Genomic DNA, 18,142 nt, shown 5'->3' on the forward strand with positions numbered 1-18,142 from the left:
GAACCCGGCCCAGGCCAGCTAAACAATAATGATAGCTGCAACCAAAAAATAGCCAGGTGTGGCAGGCACCTGTAGTCCCAGCTACTTGGGAAGCTGAGACAAGAGAATTGCGTAAGCCCAAGAGTTTGAGGTAGCTCTGAGCTGTGACGGCACAGCACCCTACAGAGGGTGACACAGTGGGACTCTGCCTCAAAGAAAGAAAAAAAAAGAAAACTCTAATTCTTTTGCCCATTTTCTTTCTTTCTCTCTCTCTTTTTTTTTTTTAGAATCTCACTATGTTGCCCCTGGTAGAGTGCTGTAGCATCACAGCTCACAGCAACCTCAAATTCCTGGGCTTAAGCAATTCTCTTGTCTCAGCTTCCCCAGTAGCTGGGACTATAGGTGCCTGCCACAACACTTAGTTATTTTTCTTTTTTTGTTGTGCAGTTGTTATTGTTGTTTAGCTGGCCCAGGCCGGTTTTGAACTCACCAGCCTGGGTGTATGTGGCTGGTGCCATAAGCACTGTGCTATGAGCGCTGAGCCCTGGCTTAAGTTCTTAAATTAATTAATTATTTAATTTTTTGAGATAGAGTCTCTCTGTTGCCCGGGTTAGAATGCTGTGGCATCACCAGCAACCTCAAACTCCTGGGTTCAAGTGATCTTGCTGCCTTGGCCTCCCAGAGTGTTAGGATTACAGGCGTGAGCCACTGTGCCCAGGTTGAATTTTTTTGTCTTGGCAAAGATACTGCATAGGGGTTGTTTTATATTTCACGTTATTACATCACATCAGGAGACACATAATTTTTTTTTTTTTTTTTTTGAGACAGAGTCTCAAGCTGTCGCCCTGGGTAGAGTGCTGTGGCATCATAGCTCACAGCAACCTCAAACTCTTGGGCTTAAGCGATTCTCTTGCCTCAGCCTCCCGAGCAGCTGGGACTATAGGTGCTCACCACAAGCCTTTTTTATGTTCTGAGACAGAGTCTCACCTTGTCACCCTCAATAGAGTGCTATGGCGTCACAGCTCACAGCAACCTCCAACTCCTGGGCTTAGGCAGTTCTCTTGCCTCAGCATCCTGAGTAGCTGGGACTACTGGCATCCACCACAACACCTGGCTATTTTTTGTTGCAGTTTGGCTGGGGCCAGCCAGGTTTGAACCCGCCACCCTGAGTATATAGTGCCAGCGCCCTACCCACTGAGCCACAGGCGCTGCTCCACAACGCCTTTTTATCTTCTTTTTTAAAAGGGGATTTTTATTGAAGTACAATTGACATATATTAAACTACATTATTTAATAAACTTTTTCTTTTTTTTTTTTGAGAGTCTTACTCCATTGCCCTTGGTAGAGTGCTGTTTGTCACAGCTCACAGCAACCTCCAGCTCCTGGGCCCAGGCGACTCTCCTGCCTCAGCATCACAAGTAGCTGGGACTACAGGCACCTGCCACAATGCCTGGCCATGTTTTTGTTGAACTTTGGCCAGGGCCGGGTTTGAACTTGTCGCCCTCAGTATATGGGGCTGGTGGTCCACTCACTGAACCACAGGTGCCACCCATAAACATTTTTTTTTAAGACAGGGATTTGCTCTGTCACCCTGGTTAAAGTGCAATGGCGACATTACAGCTCACAGCGACCTCAAATCCCTGGGCTCAAGCCTTCCTGCCTCAGCCTCCTGAGCAGCTCAGTCTGTAGGCATGTGCCAATGCACGTGGCTAAGTTTTTTGTTTTTTGTAGAAATGGGGGTCTTGCTATGTTACCTAGGCTGGTCTTGAACTCCTGGGCTCAGTGATCTATCTTAACTTCCCATTACAGGTGTGAGCTACTGCACTCGGCCAATGTGATAAATACCGATATAAGTATATACCCATGAAACTATCACCACAATCAAGGCAGTGCATATCTCTATCACCTCAAGATGTTTCCTCTGCCCTTTAGTATATTTGGAAATTTTCATATTCAAAAGTAAAAATAGGCTTGGCTCCTGTAGCTCAGCGGCTAGGGCGCTGGCAACATACACTGGAGCTGGTGGGTTTGAACCCAGCCTGGGCTTGCCAAACAACAATGACGACTACAACAACAATAACGAAAAAATAGCTGGGTGTTATAGAAGGTGCCTGTAGTTTCAGATACTTGGGAGGCTGAGGCAAGAGAATCACTTAACCCAAGAGTTTGAGGTTGCTGTGAGCTGTGATGCCACAGCACTCTACCGAGGGTGACATAGTGAGACTATGTGTCAAAAAAAAAGAGTAAAAATATATGTAAATATTTATGAGGCACATCAACAGGGCTTTGCAATTCAGTGCTGTAAGTTAATGAGGGAAGTGCCTGGAATGAATCTTAGTTTCATGGAAGGAGGCAGCATCATTTGTTGGAACTATTACACTGGGGAAGAATTGGGTGAGTTCAGTTTTGTACTCGTGAAGTCTGAGGTCACAGTGGGACATCCAAGTAGAGATGGCAAGAAGACAAGTGTTAAATGAAAAAAAAGTTTGGATTAGAGATAAAAAATTATAAATATATTCTGTGAAATGTAAATATAGTAAAAAAAATAGAATTACAAATATTGGCATGTAGTAACTGAAATCAGATAGTAGAAATTTCTGAAGTAAGTATAGACCGGAAAGAGAGAAGGGTTTAAGGGGGAGGAAAAGCTCTGAAAAATTATAATGTTTATCATCAGTAGAAGAGGTGGAAATGATGAGTGTCCAGTATGGAGAAACAGGGAGAGAAGGTGGCAGGTGTGCTGACCCCAGTGAGCATATTCGGTATCAGAGTAGTACACAAACATTACAACGCACACACCAGTAAATGTAGGCACACTCCTCAAAGATGTGCCACCCTCAGTGCCCTAATGAAATTAAGTTTCTGAGCCTGTAAAGCTTGAGGACTAGCCTGTGGGCTCAGTAAATCTATTTATTTATTTATTTTTTGAGACAGAGCCTCACACTGTCACCCTGGGTAGAGTGCTGTTGCATCACAGCTCACAGCAACCTCCAACTCCTGGGCTCAAGTGATTCTCCTGCCTCTGCCTCCCAAGTAGCTGGGACTACAGGCACCCACCACAACGCCCAGCTATTTTTTGGTTGCAGCCATCATTGTTGTTTGGCGGGCCCAGGCTGGATTCGAATGTGCCAGCTCAGGTGTATGTGGCTGGCGCCTTAGTCGCTTGAGCCACGGGTGCCATGCCGGGACTCAGTAAATCAACCAAAATAAATGGTACCATGTGTTGGATAGCCTTGTCTGATGACCTCTAATTCTTAGGAAGTCTTTCTTTAAAACATTTGTAGGATACATTCAAGTTTCTTTTCTTCTTTTTATTTTATTTATTTATTTTTTTTTGTAGAGACAGGGTCTCACTTTATGGCCCTCGGTAGAGTGCCGTGGCCTCACACAGCTCACAGCAACCTCCAACTCCTGGGCTTAAGCGATTCTCTTGCCTCAGCCTCCCGAGTAGCTGGGACTACAGCGCCCGCCACAACGCCCGGCTATTTTTTTGGTTGCAGTTTGGCCGGGGCCGGGTTTGAACCCGCCACCCTCGGTATATGGGGCCAGCGCCTTACCGACTGAGCCACAGGCACCGCCCTCTTCTTTTTATTTTTAAAATTTTCAGATTAATGTGAGGGTTACAATGTTTGGATTTGTTAAGTAGAGTCCCTCTTGTAGTTTTGTCTTGCACTCAAGAGGTGTGCCATATACTGTACCAAGTGGTGGGAGGCACACCAAAGCATTACATTTTAAAGTGAGTTATATTAAAATAAACTTTTCTTTTTTGCATATCCACTTGCAGTGGGAAAGTTAGAATAACCTAAATTTTTATCCTGTTAAGATTAAGCAAGGTGAAAAAAATTCCTGGCATGAGTTTTATTTGAGGACATTTCAGATACAAGCAGTATTTTCTTAAATTTAACAAAAGTGAAATGTTTTCTCAAAGAATTAAGCAGAAATTCTTACCTTTGTTAAACCTAAGTGACCCAAAGAAGCCTACCAAAAAGCTGTGAGCAAAGGCTGTTATAATACAGCAGGCTTTGTCTGTCTCAGGATCTTTGTATGAATGGGAACCTGACTTGTTAACAACTTCAACCTCCCCTAAGTGTGGGAATCTTTCAAAAAACCCATGATGGATGACTATTCAGCCACTGCATACACAATATATGTAGGGAATTTGGAGTGCTCGGGGTCACCAGGTACACTAGATGATACCTTCTTTTTTTTGTAAGTTTCTACGCTGAGAACAGTAAGAATAAAAACTCCTTTTCTTGGTGTTTGAGAGATCATAGAGTTCTTTTCAGGGTCTTCTGTTCTGAGAAAAGGATGAAGACAATTCATAGTTTGAATACCTTATACACTTTTTTTCTTTTTTGAGAGAGTGTCAATTTGTCACCCTCCGCAGAGTGCTGTCGGGTCATAGATCACAGCAACCTCAAACTTTTGGGCTCCAGTGATCCTTTTGCCTCAGCCTCCCAAGTAGCTGGGACTATAGCCGCTAGCCACAATGACCAGCTATTTTTTTTTTAAGAGGTGGGGCCTCGCTCTTTCTTTTTTTTTTTTGTAGAGACAGAGTCTCACTTTATGGCCCTCGGTAGAGTGCCGTGGCCTCACACAGCTCACAGCAACCTCCAACTCCTGGGCTTAAGCGATTCTCTTGCCTCAGCCTCCCGAGTAGCTGGGACTACAGGCGCCCGCCACAACGCCCGGCTATTTTTTGGTTGCAGTTTGGCCGGGGCCGGGTTTGAACCCGCCACCCTCGGTATATGGGGCCGGCGCCTTACCGACCGAGCCACAGGCACCGCCCGGGCCTCGCTCTTTCTAAGCTGGTCTCCAACTCCCAAGTTCAAGCAATCCACCCACCTCAGCCTCCCACAGTGCTAAGATTACAGGTGTGAGCCACCGTGCCCAGCCCACTTACACACTTTATATTTTTCTTGTGAAAAGTAAATACATGTTGGCAGTGCCTGTGGCTCAAAGGAGTAGGGCGCCGTCCCCATATGCCGGAGGTGGCGGGTTCAAACCCAGCTCCGGCCAGAAACTGCAAAAAAAGAAAAGTGAATACATGCCATTTAGTTGGTTCTGAAAAATTGACTATAACCTATTAATCTAGTAAGAACTATTAGAAGATTCAAAGAATTCTTTTAAAATAAATATTTATAATTTTGAGAATGGCCTTGCTGTGTTGTCCAGGCTGGTCTTCAACTCTTGGGCTCAAGCAATCCTCAAGAGTAGCTAGAATTATAGGTGCACACTACTATGCCCTGGTAAGTCATGAAATTCTTTAGAAATAGATTTGATAATCTATGAACTTCTCTTGAACAAAAATAAAACTATGCTAAGTTTCATAGGTACCCCCAGGCTTCTGCCACGAAGAAAAGGGAACCCGGCTAGTTAACAACTTCAACCTCCCCTAAATGTGGGAATCCTTCTTAAAACTCATGATGGATGACCATCCAGCCACTGCACACACAATATCTGTAGGGAATTTGAGTGTGATCAAGACTTTTTCCCTCCTTTGCATTGTACTGAGGCAAGGATACTGAGGGTGGGAGGCAAGAATAAGGAGCAAAGTGTGAGCAGCAGTGTGGTATACTGTAAAGAGCTGAGCCCTGTTATCAGACAGACTTGGTTCAAACCCATTTCTATTCATTTTGTGTCTGATCTTAGACCATTAAATTACTTTTTCTGAGTCTTGTTTTTTTTCTTTTTAAAAATGATAAGGCCTATTTGGCAGGGTTACTTTGAAGATTGAATAAATTAATGAGTAGAAAGCATGTAACACAGCAACTGATCGACTGGGCTTGATAATGGCAGCTAATTACTCTTACATCTGGGCAACATTTCATAAAACATTTATCAGGAAAAAATAAGACTAATATGCTTAATTTTAATTTTTGTTTGTTTTCATTATTTTATTTCCTTAGAGACAGGGGTCTCCCTGTGTTACCCAGGCTGGTCTAGAACTTCTGGCCTCAAGGGATCCTCCCAAAACTAGCCAGGATCACAGGCATGAGCAACCATGACCTTTGACTATTTTTAAATAAGAAAATGCCATGATTAGGAGAGTTAAGAGTTAAGAAGTAAGATTTATGATAGCTAAGAGGTAGAAACAACCCAAATGCCCATAAAGGACATTTTGGGTTGTCAAAACTGCGGGTGGGGGTGGGGGGTGTTGCTACCAGCATCTCATGGTGAAGGCCAAAGATATTGTTAAAAATTACATAACGACAGGCCGGGCATGGCGGCTCAGGCCTGTAATCCCAGCACTCTGGGAGGCCAAGGTGAGTGGATTGCTTGAGCTTGCGAGTTCAAGACCAGCTTGAATAAAAGCAAGACCCTGTCTCTACTAAAAATAGAAAAACAGAGGCAAGAGGATCGCTTGAACCCAAGTTAGAGGTTGCTGTGATGCCATGGCACTCTATCCAGGGCAACAGGTTGAGACTTGTCTCAACAACAACAAAAAAAAGAAAAACAAACAAAAAAAACATTACATAATGTGCAGGATTGACTCTCACTTCCATCCCCAACAAGGAACGGTACAGCCCAAAATGTCAATAGTTGTTGAGAAAACCTGATATATTCACATACGTAGAGGTTCCCCCCCCCCTTTTTCTCTCAGCTTCCTACCTTCCTTTCTTTTCTTTTTAGAGGGTAGAGTGCAGTGGCATGATCACAGCTCACTGCAGCCTAGAACTCCTGGGTTCAAGAGATCCTCTTGCTTTAGCCTCCCAAGTAACTAGGACTTACAGGCACGAGGGGTGCATGGCCCCTCCGTTCTTTTAAATAATACAACTTCAGTGAGGAATGGACAAGAAAAAGAGAAAATCCTACTGATTTTCTTTCCTCACTGACCAGAAATGTGGTCCACACTGCATCTGGACCAGCAATGTTATGACCAACGTAGCAAAAGACTTTTCACCAAATTTCTACTTTACCAATGAGTAACATATTTTCTGCCAGATTTTATTAGTTAATGACTATTTGTAATATATGAAAAAATAGAACCCAGAGAAAGAATCAGCAGTTCACATCTGCCTACATATCTGACCATTACTGGGCATTTGAAGTGCCTTGTAGTAGACTTCACAAATGATGCTGAATTTTAAAAAATGTTAAGGTGTCCTGATATGTATTATGACATTTAAACTCAATTTATGAATTCTAGAAAATATCACCAAAATATTTATAACCCATACATCTGAAATGCATAGAATATTTATAAAAATTCCAAAATTTAAACCAGAGAATATATATTTATTGTAACAAAATAGAAAAAATAAAGTATATTGTTTATAATTTATACATTTTTGATTATGCTGAAATTGGTAAATTTCACATTAGTTGAAATGAACATTAAATTAGTTATTTGAAAAATGCCAAGTACATGATTAAGATGAACTTTCTTTTTTTTTTTTTTTTTAAGATGAACTTTCTTTTTCATCAGAAATAATTCTTCTGGAGTAAATAATGATATCGCAACCATTTTCCATCCAAAACACTAGGTCTTCATCTTTTGTTTCTTAGACCACTCCGGTGCTTCTTTTTTAGTCTAGAAAACAAAAACAAAAACATAAAAAGAAGAAGAAAAGAAAAGAAAAAGAAAATCAAAGAAAATTGCTTATGAGAGGCAATTCAGAGAACTATGGGGCTTTTAATGTAAAATACAATAAATAATTACTTTTCATAATTCAGAAGGATACTCAAGGGCAAAGGTTTTGTCTTTTGTTTGAAATAATCTCCCACCTGGTATATACATAGAAAATATACACATCTGTGTTTTTTTGGCTCAAAGCCTATATTTAACATATTCCTATAGAAGAGACTTTTATGAATTGATTTTATTTTCAAAGAGAAACAAAAAAACTAAGATCAGAACTTCTTTTTAGTTGTTTCAACTGCATAGATATGTCTCAAAAAAAAGAAAGAAAGGGGCGGCACCTGTAGCTCAGTGAGTAGGGCGCCGGCCCCATATGCCGAGGGTGGCGGGTTCAAACCCAGCCCCCGCCAAACTGCAACAGAAAAATAGCCGGGCGTTGTGGCGGGCGCCTGTAGTCCCAGCTGCTCGGGAGGCTGAGGCAAGAGAATCGCGTAAGCCCAAAAGTTAGAGGTTGCTGTGAGCCGTGTGACGCCACGGCACTCTACCCGAGGGCGGTACAGTGAGACTCTGTCTCTACAAAAAAAGAAAGAAAGAAAGAACTACTGAAGTACAGATTTGTGTTTGCATTTAAGATTGATAAGCGGCTCGGCGCCTGTGGCTCAAGCGGCTAAGGCGCCAGCCACATACACCTGAGCTGGTGGGTTCAAATCCAACCCTGGCCTGCCAAACAACAATGATGGCTGCAACCAAAAAACAGCCGGGCGTTATGGTGGGTAGAGTGCCATGGCATCACAGCTTACAGCAACCTCAAACTCTTGGGCTTAAGCAATTCTCTTGCCTCAGCCTCTCAAGTAGCTGGGACTACAGGCGCCCACCACAATGCTCAGCTATTTTCTTATTGCAGTTGTCATTGTAGTTTAGCTGGCCTGGGCTGGGCTTGAACCCACCAGCCTCTATGCATGTGGCTGGCGCTGTTACCAGAGTGCTACGGGTGCTGAGCCTTCACTAGTTCTTTCTTCAAAAGAAAGTCCAAAGTCCTTGGTATTAAAGGTGAAAGAAGCTTCCATGACAAAATAAGGAAATCACTCAAAAAGGCCAAGTGCTGTCTGTCAAAAGAATTCAAGGGTAGCCAACCCTAACCAAAGCCAAAAGAAATCAAAGAATAAGCCAGAATACTATTTTATTCATTGGTGATGAGAAATGGAATTATCACTTGGCCAGGAATGTTGGTCAGTTTTACCAGTCTTTTTCTTTTTTTTAAAGACTTTACTTTTTACAGCAAATTTTGGTGCACAGCAAAATTGAGAGGAAGATATAGAAATATCCCATTTAGCCCCTCCTCTTCACATACATGGCCTCCTCCATTATCAACATCCCTAACCACAGCAATACCTCTGTTACACTGGATGGACCTACACTGATACATCACTATCACCCAAGTTCAGTTTACATTAGTGTTCACTCTTGGTGCTGTACATTCTACAGGTTTGGACAAATGTAAAATGATACATATCTACTATTATAGTACCATGAATAATATTTTCACTGCCCTAAATATCCTCATAGATTTCTGCATCTATGTTCATGAGAAATGCTGGCCTGTAGTTTTCTTTTCTTCTCTTTCTTTTTTTGAGACAGGGTCTCACTCTGTTGCCCCAGCTAGAGTGCAGTGGTGTCAACATATTTCACTGCAGGCTGGGCATGGTGGGTCACGCCAATAATCCTAGCACTTGGGAGGCTGAGGCAGGTAGATTGCCTGAGATCATGGAGTCAAGACCAGCCTGATCAAGAGGGAGACCCTGTCACTAAAAATAGCCAGGCATTGTGGCAGGCGCCTGTAGACTCACCTACTTAGGAGGCTGAGGCAAGAGAATTGCTTGAGCCCAGGAGTTTGAGGTTGCTATGAGCTACTATGCCATGGCACTCTACCAAGGGTGACAAAAAAAAGTAACCACAAAAACATATTTCACTGCAACCACAAACTGCTGGGCTCAAGGCATCATGATCATCTTTCCTCAGACTTCTGGGTAGCTGGGACTGCAGGTGTATACCACCATGTCTGGCTAAGTTTTCTGTTTTTAGTAGACATGGGGCTTGCTCTTGCTCAACCTGGTCTCAAGCTCCTCAGATCATGTGATCTTTCCACCTCAGCCTTTTAGAGTGCTTGGTTTACAGGCATGAACCACTGCACCTGGCCTTGGTCTGTAGTTTTCCTATAATATCTTCATCTAGTTTTGGTCTCAAGGTAATGCTGATTTTATAGTCAGTGGGGGAAGTATTCCCTCTGTTTGTATGTTCTGAAATAGACTGTAAAGAATTGATACAATTTCTTCCTTAAATGTTTGATCGAATTTTCCAGTGAACTCATTTGGACCTGGTGGTTTCTGTTTTGGAAAGTTATGAATTATTGATTCAATTTCTTTAACAGATATAGGCCTATTCAGACGGTCCATTTCTTCTTGTGTGAGTTTTGGCAGATTGTGTTGTCTTTCAAGAAACTAATCCAATTCATTGGGTTATCAAATTTGTGGGGGTAGTTTTCCATAATATCCTTTTTTTTTGTGAGACAGAGTCTCACTTTGTCATCCTTGGTAGAGTGCTGTGGTATCACAGCTCAAACTCTTGGGCTTAAGCGATTCTCTTGCCTCAACTTCCCAAGTAGGTGGGAGTATTGGCACCTGCCACAATGCCCGGCTATTTTTTAGAGACTGGCGCAGGCTGGTCTGGAACTTGTGAGCTCAGACAATCCACAGGCTTCGGCCTCCCAAGTGCTAGGATTACAGGTGTGAGCCACCGCACCTAGCCTACTCTTTCATTTCTGATACAGTAATTTATGTTCTCTTTTTGTCTTAGGTTTGCCAGAGCCTTGGCAATTTTATTATCTTTTCAAATAAGCAGCTATTTTGGGCTTTATTGGTTTTCTCTACAGATTTCCCAGTTTCATTAATTTCTGCTCCAGTTTTTTCCTACCACCACCCCTCTGCTCTAATTTTTATTGTTTCTTTTTTACTATTTACTTTGGGGTTACTTTGCTCTTTTTTTCTAGTTTCCTAAGGCAGAAGCTTACTGATTTTAGATCTTTCTTCTTTGCTATTATACTCATTTAATTTTGTAAATTTCCCTCTAAGTACTCATGTTGCTGCATCCTGCAAATTTTGACAAGTTGTGTTTCTCCATCACCTGTTACTAAAATTTTTAATGCTACTGTATGTTCACAGGGAGAAGGTAAATACAACATTTGGAATTAAAAATTGTCCTGGTATAACTGCTTTGCTACTTCACAATGTGACTTTTCAGTTTTTTTTTGAGATAGTCTTGTTTTATCACCTTTCGTAGAGTGCTATGGCGTTACAGCTCACAGCAACCTCCAGCTCTTGGGTTAGGCAATTCTCTTGCCTCAGCCTCCAGAGTAGCTGGGACTACAGGTACCCACCACAATACCTGGCTATTTTTTGTTGCAGTTTGGCCGGGACTGGGTTTGAACCTGCCACCCTTGGTATATGGGGCCGGCGCCCTCCTCATTGAACCACAGGCGCTGCCCCACTTTTCAGATCTTTGATCAAAACCATTTTAATTTCAAAGTTTGTTTCCCGGGTTATTTTGGGTGAATTTCATTATCATTGTCATGTTCTAACTACATGAAATAAGATTATATATATTTAGATGGCAGGGCCCTGTACAATTTGGCCTATACTTACTTCTTTAATCTTATTTCTTGAAAGTCTCCTACATTAACTAAATTCTCAATCTTGAGATAAGTTTAACAGCACTCAATTGGCCACCTATTCTGTGCCAATGCCTGTGTTGGGTTTGGGGCTATAAAAATGAATCAGATCCTGGGCGGCGCCTTTGGCTCAAGGAGTAGGGTGCTGGTCCCATATGCCGGAGGTGGCAGGTTCAAACCTAGCCCCGGCCAAAAAAAAAAAACAAAAAAAAAACACACAAAAAAAATGAATCAGATCCTGTGATGGAGGCTGATGATTATCTACCCTATTATCTATTTTCCCCCTTCTTAATTACAGAACTCTGATATTACCCTGTTTCCCCGAAAATAAGACAGTGTCTTATTTGAAGGTGTGCTCCCAAAGATGTGCTAGGTCTTATTTTCAGGGGACGTCTTATCTTTCCTGTAAGTAGGTCTTATTTTCAGAGGATGTCTTATTTTCGGGGAAACAGGGTAGTAGATCAATGAGCTCATCTAGTTAAAAATGACATTAATCAGCCTCCCTTGCTAGGTGTGATCATGTGACTAAGTGTTGGCCAAAGGAATGTAAATTGAAGATGCTGGGTAGAACTTGTGGGAAAACTTTAGAAAGGGAGATAGTATTTTCTACTTACCCTCCTTTCCTCTTGCTCTCTACTTAGACTGCATATGTGATGGCTGAGGCTATAGCAACTATACTGTACTTCTAAGAATAGAATCGACACTAAGGATGGTTGAAGAGAAAGGGAGAACCTAGGCTCCTGATGACTTCATAGGGGCATATATTAGTCCTGAAATGCTCATCTCCAGGCCTGTATTTGAGCAAATGAACCATTCGCTAAAACTGGTAAACTACCACTGGGACACTAGTCCTAAGGAGGCTGATTTTTTTTTTTTTGTAGAGACAGAGTCTCACTTTATTGCCCTCGGTAGAGTGCTGTGGAGTCACAGCTCACAGCAACCTCCAATTCCTGGGCTTAGGTGATTCTCTTGCCTCAGCCTCCTGAGTAGCTGGGACTATAGGTGCCTGCCACAACGCCCGGCTATTTTTTGGTTGCCATTTGGCCAGGGCCGGGTTTGAACCCGCCACTCTTGGTATATGGGGCTGGCACCCTACCCACTGAGCCACAGGCACCGCCCAGGATGCTGATTTTTATTCTCAGATAATTTTTGGCATTTATTTTACTTTACGTGTTATCTTCAGCACACAGGAAAGTATCTGGCCAGTAACGGGAATTCAGTGCCATGCCTCCTTTGATTTTTGTGATTTGAGGACAGTATAGGACAGTGGTTCAAGTGCAGGTTCCAGCTATTCATTAACTTTGTGAAGCAGGGGAAATTGATGACTTCTCAGATACTGCATATGCAATTTGGGGAGGATAAAAAATAACTATGCTGCATTTTCTGGGTACTCTGTGATCTACAGGAGGCTGTCAGCTGTGCCTTCTGGTTTTTAATGAGGTTCACTAGTGGCAAACAGCTAGTTTCTAAGGTGAGAAGAGAAAAAGCCTGGATGTTTATTCCTCAGCTCCTCTTTGTCTGGCTGTGATTTGGCAGTGGCTAAATTCTCCTAGAGAATACAGAAGTTTCCCTAAGAAGGCTTCCTTCTCTGCTTTTGGAGTGGTGGTAGCTTTGCATAGTTCCTAGTCCTAAAATGTTTGTTCATCATTATTTGTTGGTTTCCACAGGCTTTCAGAATGTATGACAGTTCCTAAAAGGCTAAAAGGGCTGTGACGGATACAGTAATATATCTCCAAGGGCTGATGAGAGAATAAAATGACATGATGTATATGAAGCACTTGGATCTCAACAAGTGCTAACTATTTTTTTTTTGCAGTTTGGCCAGGGCTGGGTTAGAACCCACCACCCTCATGTGGGGCTGGTGCCCTACTCACTGAGCCACATGCGCCGACCCTCTTTGTCATTTTTTTAAAAACCAGTTTTGATGAATATGGATCTACTATAAGTTTAAATTTAAATGCTTTATATATTAATGAGAGGATTTGGGTAGCTGGTCCCTGTATCACCTACAGTTTTGACATTGGATACAACTGGATATTGAATTTTTAAATATCAATTAATATTTCTTAGCCTAAGCTTCAGTTTTTAAAGGTAAAACAAAATCTTAGAACTTTTTCTAATTATATGATACAAAATAACTTCAAAGACCATATTATTTTATTTATTTTTTTTGTAGAGACAGAGTTTCACTTTATTGCCCTCGGTAGAGTGCTGTGGTGTCACACAGCTCACAGCAACCTCCAACTCCTGGGCTTAGGCGATTCTCCTGCCTCAGCCTCCCGAGTAGCTGGGACTACAGGCACCCGCCACAACGCCCGGCTATTTTTTTTGTTGCAGTTTGGCCGGGGCTGGGTTTGAACCTGCCACCCTCGGTATATGGGGCCGGTGCCCTACTCACTGAGCCACAGGCGCCGCCCCCAAAGACCATATTTGAAAATAATTTCTGTGGTGATGTTCACATTTTCTCTTAATTTTCAGATTTTCTTCTACGTAATCTTATTTGCCTTCATATTCCAAGAAGCACATAAGCATAGCAATTAAGAAGTGCATTTATCAAGTAAAACAATAGCTCTTCCAGTTCAGGCATGCCTCCTGCACTCCACTTTTACTTGGTTAGCAAGTAGTACCTTGTATCTGCCCTTCTTTTCTCTGCGGAAGTGTCTTTTCTTTTTTTTTTTTTTGGTTTTTGGCCGGGGCTAGGTTTGAACCCACCACCTCCGGCATATGGGACCAGCGCCCTACTCCTTGAGCCACAGGCGCTGCCCACAAGTGTCTTTTCTTCACTCCAATTTATCCCTCCAGCTGTCACTTTCTCCTCTTTTCACCACTACCTTATTAATTTCTGCTTGAATTAATATAAAAGGATGCTGCCTCTTTCTTTCCATTTCTGTAATTCACCTTTCAATGTTTCTGTCAAGGTCTGAGAATACAAATGTGATCCTCATGGGTTTCTGTACTTGTCCCCTATTCGGTATTTATCATATTGTATTATGATACACAGTTTCCATTACTAGACTATGGGCCACTCAAGGGAAGGGAGCCAGTGCCTGGAATAAGGCTTAAATAAAGGATTACTTTTTCAAGAGTATGGCATAGACCCAAACGACAATTCCATAACAGCAACTGAATTCAACGTAGATGAACCTTCTATGTTGCTATGTTATTATGCTCAGTGAAATAAGATAGTGACAGAAGATGACTAAAGTGGTTCAAAGGAGTAGGGTACCAGTCCCATATACCGGAGGTGGCAGATTCAAACTCGATCCCGGCCAAAAACAGCAAAAAAAAAAAAAAAAAAAAAATCTACAGTAGTCAAACTCATACAAATATAAAGTAGAATGGTGGTTACCAGGGGCTGTGGAGAGGGGTAAAGGGGATTATTTAATTGGTATAGAGGTTCAGTTTTGCAAAATGGAAAAAGTTCTGGTGTTCTGTCTCGCAACATTGAAAATACTTAGCTCTAATGAATTGCTCAAGATGGTAACGTTCATGTGTTTTTTACTACAATAAACAAACCAAAAAAAAGGCCAAGAGTTCTTTTTATTTTTTCAGCTTTGAGAAATGGCGGCAGCAATGCTGGAAAAGCATTTTGTTTCCAGTGTTAGCTACTTGGACTTTGCTGCCCATCTTTTTTATTTTTATTTTTTTGAGACTGAGTCTTAAGCTGTCAACCTGGTTAGAGGGCAGTGGTGTCATAGCACATAGCAACCTACAACTCTTGGGCCCAAGTGATCCTCTTGCCTCCGTTTTTCTGTTTTTCGTAGCGACTGGGTCTTGCTTTTGCTCATGCTGGTCTTGAACTTGTGAGCTCAAGCAATCCACCCGCCTCGGCCTCCCACAGTGCTGGGATTACAGGTAAGAGCCACGGCCACCCGGCCTTTATTTTTATTTTTTTGACAACATCTTGCTCTGTTGCACAGGCTGGAGTGTAGTTGCCTAATCGGAGCTCACTGCAGCCTGGTATTACTGGCTCAAGTGATCCTTTTGTCTCAGCCTTCTGAGTAGCTGAGACTACTGGCTTCATGTCATCTTAAATAGGAAAGATGAAAAGAAAGTCTAATTTCAGCTAGGTGCAGTGGAACAAGCCTGTGATCCTAGCACTCTGGGAGGCTGAGGCGAGTGGATTGCTTGAGCTCAGGAGTTTGGGACCAGCCTGAGCAAGAGTGTGAGCCAGTATCTACTAACAAAAAAAAAAAAAAGAATAGGCTTGGCGCCCATAGCACAGTGGTTACGGTGCTAGCCACATACACCAAGAGTGTTGGGTTTGAGCCCGGCCCAGGCCAGCTGAACAACAACGACAACTGCAACAACAACAACAACAACGACAACAACAACAAAAATAGCCAGGCGTTGTGGCAGGCGCCTATAGTCCCAGCTACTTGGGAGGCTGAGGCAAGAGAATCGCTTAAGCCCAAGAGTTGGAGGTTGCTGTGAGCTGTGACGCCACAGCACTCTACCAAGGGCAACATAGTGACACTCTGTCTTAAAAAAAAAAAAAAAAAAATAGAAAACACTAGCTAAGCATGGAGGTGCATGCCTGTAGTCCCAGCTACTCGGAGGCTGAAGCAAGAGATTCTCTTGAGACCAAGAGTTTGAGGTTGTTGTGAGCCATGATGATGCCATGGCACTCTATCCAGGGTGACAGTGCGAGACTTTGTCTCTAAAAAACAAAACAACCCCCTACCAAACCAAGAAAATCTAAGAAAATCTAATTTCTTATGTATTTAATAGCAAAGCAGGTTTCCATCAGAATTTATTTTTATCTGGGTAAAACGACACTGAAAATTTTCTTACTATTATAAGATGATAATAGCTTCTAGAAAAACCCAGCTGCTTAAAAATCTGGGGCACTTGCTATTATTCCTTTTAAGTGTACTTCAGTGTCACCTTCTCAGGGAAGTGATCCCTCGACTCCTTATTTTATCTTTCTCCATAGCATTTGTCACATTTTCATATCCCGCATAATTTACTTTTTTTTTGTTGGGTAGTTTATAGTCTATTTTCATGCAAGAATATAAGCTCCATGGAGGCAGGAATTTTCATATCTCTACTGCCTAGAATAGTTATTAGAACGAAGTGCTCAGTAAGCATTTTTTGAATGAATGAATGAATGTTGTTTGGTTCTGTTATGATGGAGCCTCTCAGTATTATTTAAGTCTGGACATAAAATCTCATGCAAGTCTATATTCAAGCATCTCCAGTTTGCAATATGAAGGAAGATACAGTAATGCAATAATATAGTTTCAATTAATCAGGTAATAAGGCAGGGTGTGGTGGTTCATGCCTGTAATCCTAGCACTCTGTGAAGCTGAGGCAGGTGGACTGCCTGAGTTCACAGGTTTGAGACCAGCCTGAGCAAGTGAGAGACCCTGTCTCTAAAAACAGCTGGGCGCTGTGGCGGGTGCCTGTAGTCCTAGCTACTTGGGAGGCTGAGGCAAGAGAATCTCTTGAGCCCAAGAGTTTGAGGTTGCTGTGAGTTATGATGCCACAGCATTCTACTGAGGCTGACAAAGTAAGAATCCATCTCAAAAAAAAAAAAAATCAGGTAATGATATCCTTTATAAGCTCTGTGGATATGATACTAAGGAACAGCCCAGTTATTGTGCAGAAATAAAAGTAACTGCAAGGCATAGCAGCAGCATATTCTGCAGTATGAATTCAAGTTTACTCATATCATTCAAAGACATGTTCAGTCTTTTTATTGGTGAATTTCTGCTCTCAATCACATTATTGTCCGAAATTTAGATTCTCAGTTACATGAGAATGGAATATGTCACAGTGATATTTCATCTACATTAGTATCTAAGTGTCATTACTGCCAGAATTTCATCAAATTCCAAGTACATAACAGTATGTTTGAAAAGTTGATTTGATTCTCATGAAATGTACATTATTTCCCAATAGTTTAGTTAGTAATGTGTTAGCAATTAGCAATTATCTTAAGCCCTAAACACTGGACGTTTCTAAGCCTTTACCAACTCTTGATTGGTACTGAGCAACTTGAATAAAATTTGATCACAGACTGGCAATTATGGTCCATGGTCTGTTTCTGAATGCACTGCCTGCTGAGAACAGTTTTGACATTTGTAAAGAAAGGTAAGAACAATAGAGAATATGCAATAGAGACAGTATGCAATAGAATATGCAATAGAGACAGTATGGGACACACAAAGCCTAAAATATTTACCATCATGCCCTTGAAAGGAAGAGTTTTCTGACTCTTGTTAGATGGCTGTTGAATAAAATGGACACTGGGCCAGGAGTTTGAGACCAGCCTAGGTTACATGGCAAGGCCCTGTCTCTAAAAAAAAAAATTATTAAAAAATTTATTAAAAACTTTTTTTTTTGAGACAGTCTCACTATGTCACCCTCGGTGGAGTGCCACAGCTCACAGAAACCTCAAACTCTTGGGCTTAAGCACTTCTCTTGCCTCAGCCCCCCAAGGAGCTGGGATTACAGGCGCCCACCACTATGCCCGGCTATTTTTTGGTTGCAGTTGTCGTTGTTGTTTGGCAGGCCCAGGCCAGGCTCGAACCTGCCAGCTTTGGTATATGTGGCTGGTGCCCTACTCCTTGAGTTATGGGCCTATTAAAACTTTTTTTAAGGCTGGATGTGGTGGCTCACTCCTGGAATCCTAGCACTCTGGGAGGATGAGGTGGGTGGATTTCTTGAGCTCATGAGTTTGAGACCAGCATGAGCAAAAGCAAGAACAAGACCCTGTCTCTACTAAAAAATGGAAAAATTAGCTGGGTTTTGTGGAGGGTGCCTGTAGTCCCAGTTACTGGGGAAGCTGAGGCAAGGGGATCATTTGAGCACAAGAATGTGAGGTTGCTGTGAGCTATGATGAGGCCACAGCA

The 18,142-nt window shown here is 42.1% G+C and overlaps 1 protein-coding gene across 2 annotated transcripts in view; it reads right to left on the reverse strand.

Moving 5' to 3' along the window:
• Window positions 1-7,222: 7,222 nt before the first annotated feature.
• Window positions 7,223-18,142, reverse strand: part of PIBF1 (progesterone immunomodulatory binding factor 1) — a 272,823-nt gene continuing 261,903 nt past the window's right edge. For both annotated transcript variants that reach the window (XM_053563838.1, XM_053563840.1), the window contains one exon: window positions 7,223-7,513. In XM_053563838.1, coding sequence (XP_053419813.1) covers window positions 7,463-7,513 — 51 coding nt within the window. In that variant the 3' untranslated portion in view covers window positions 7,223-7,462. The remainder of the gene's footprint in view (window positions 7,514-18,142) is intronic.

This window comes from Nycticebus coucang, chromosome 15 (assembly GCF_027406575.1).
Source record: "Nycticebus coucang isolate mNycCou1 chromosome 15, mNycCou1.pri, whole genome shotgun sequence".
NCBI lineage: Eukaryota > Metazoa > Chordata > Mammalia > Primates > Lorisidae > Nycticebus > Nycticebus coucang.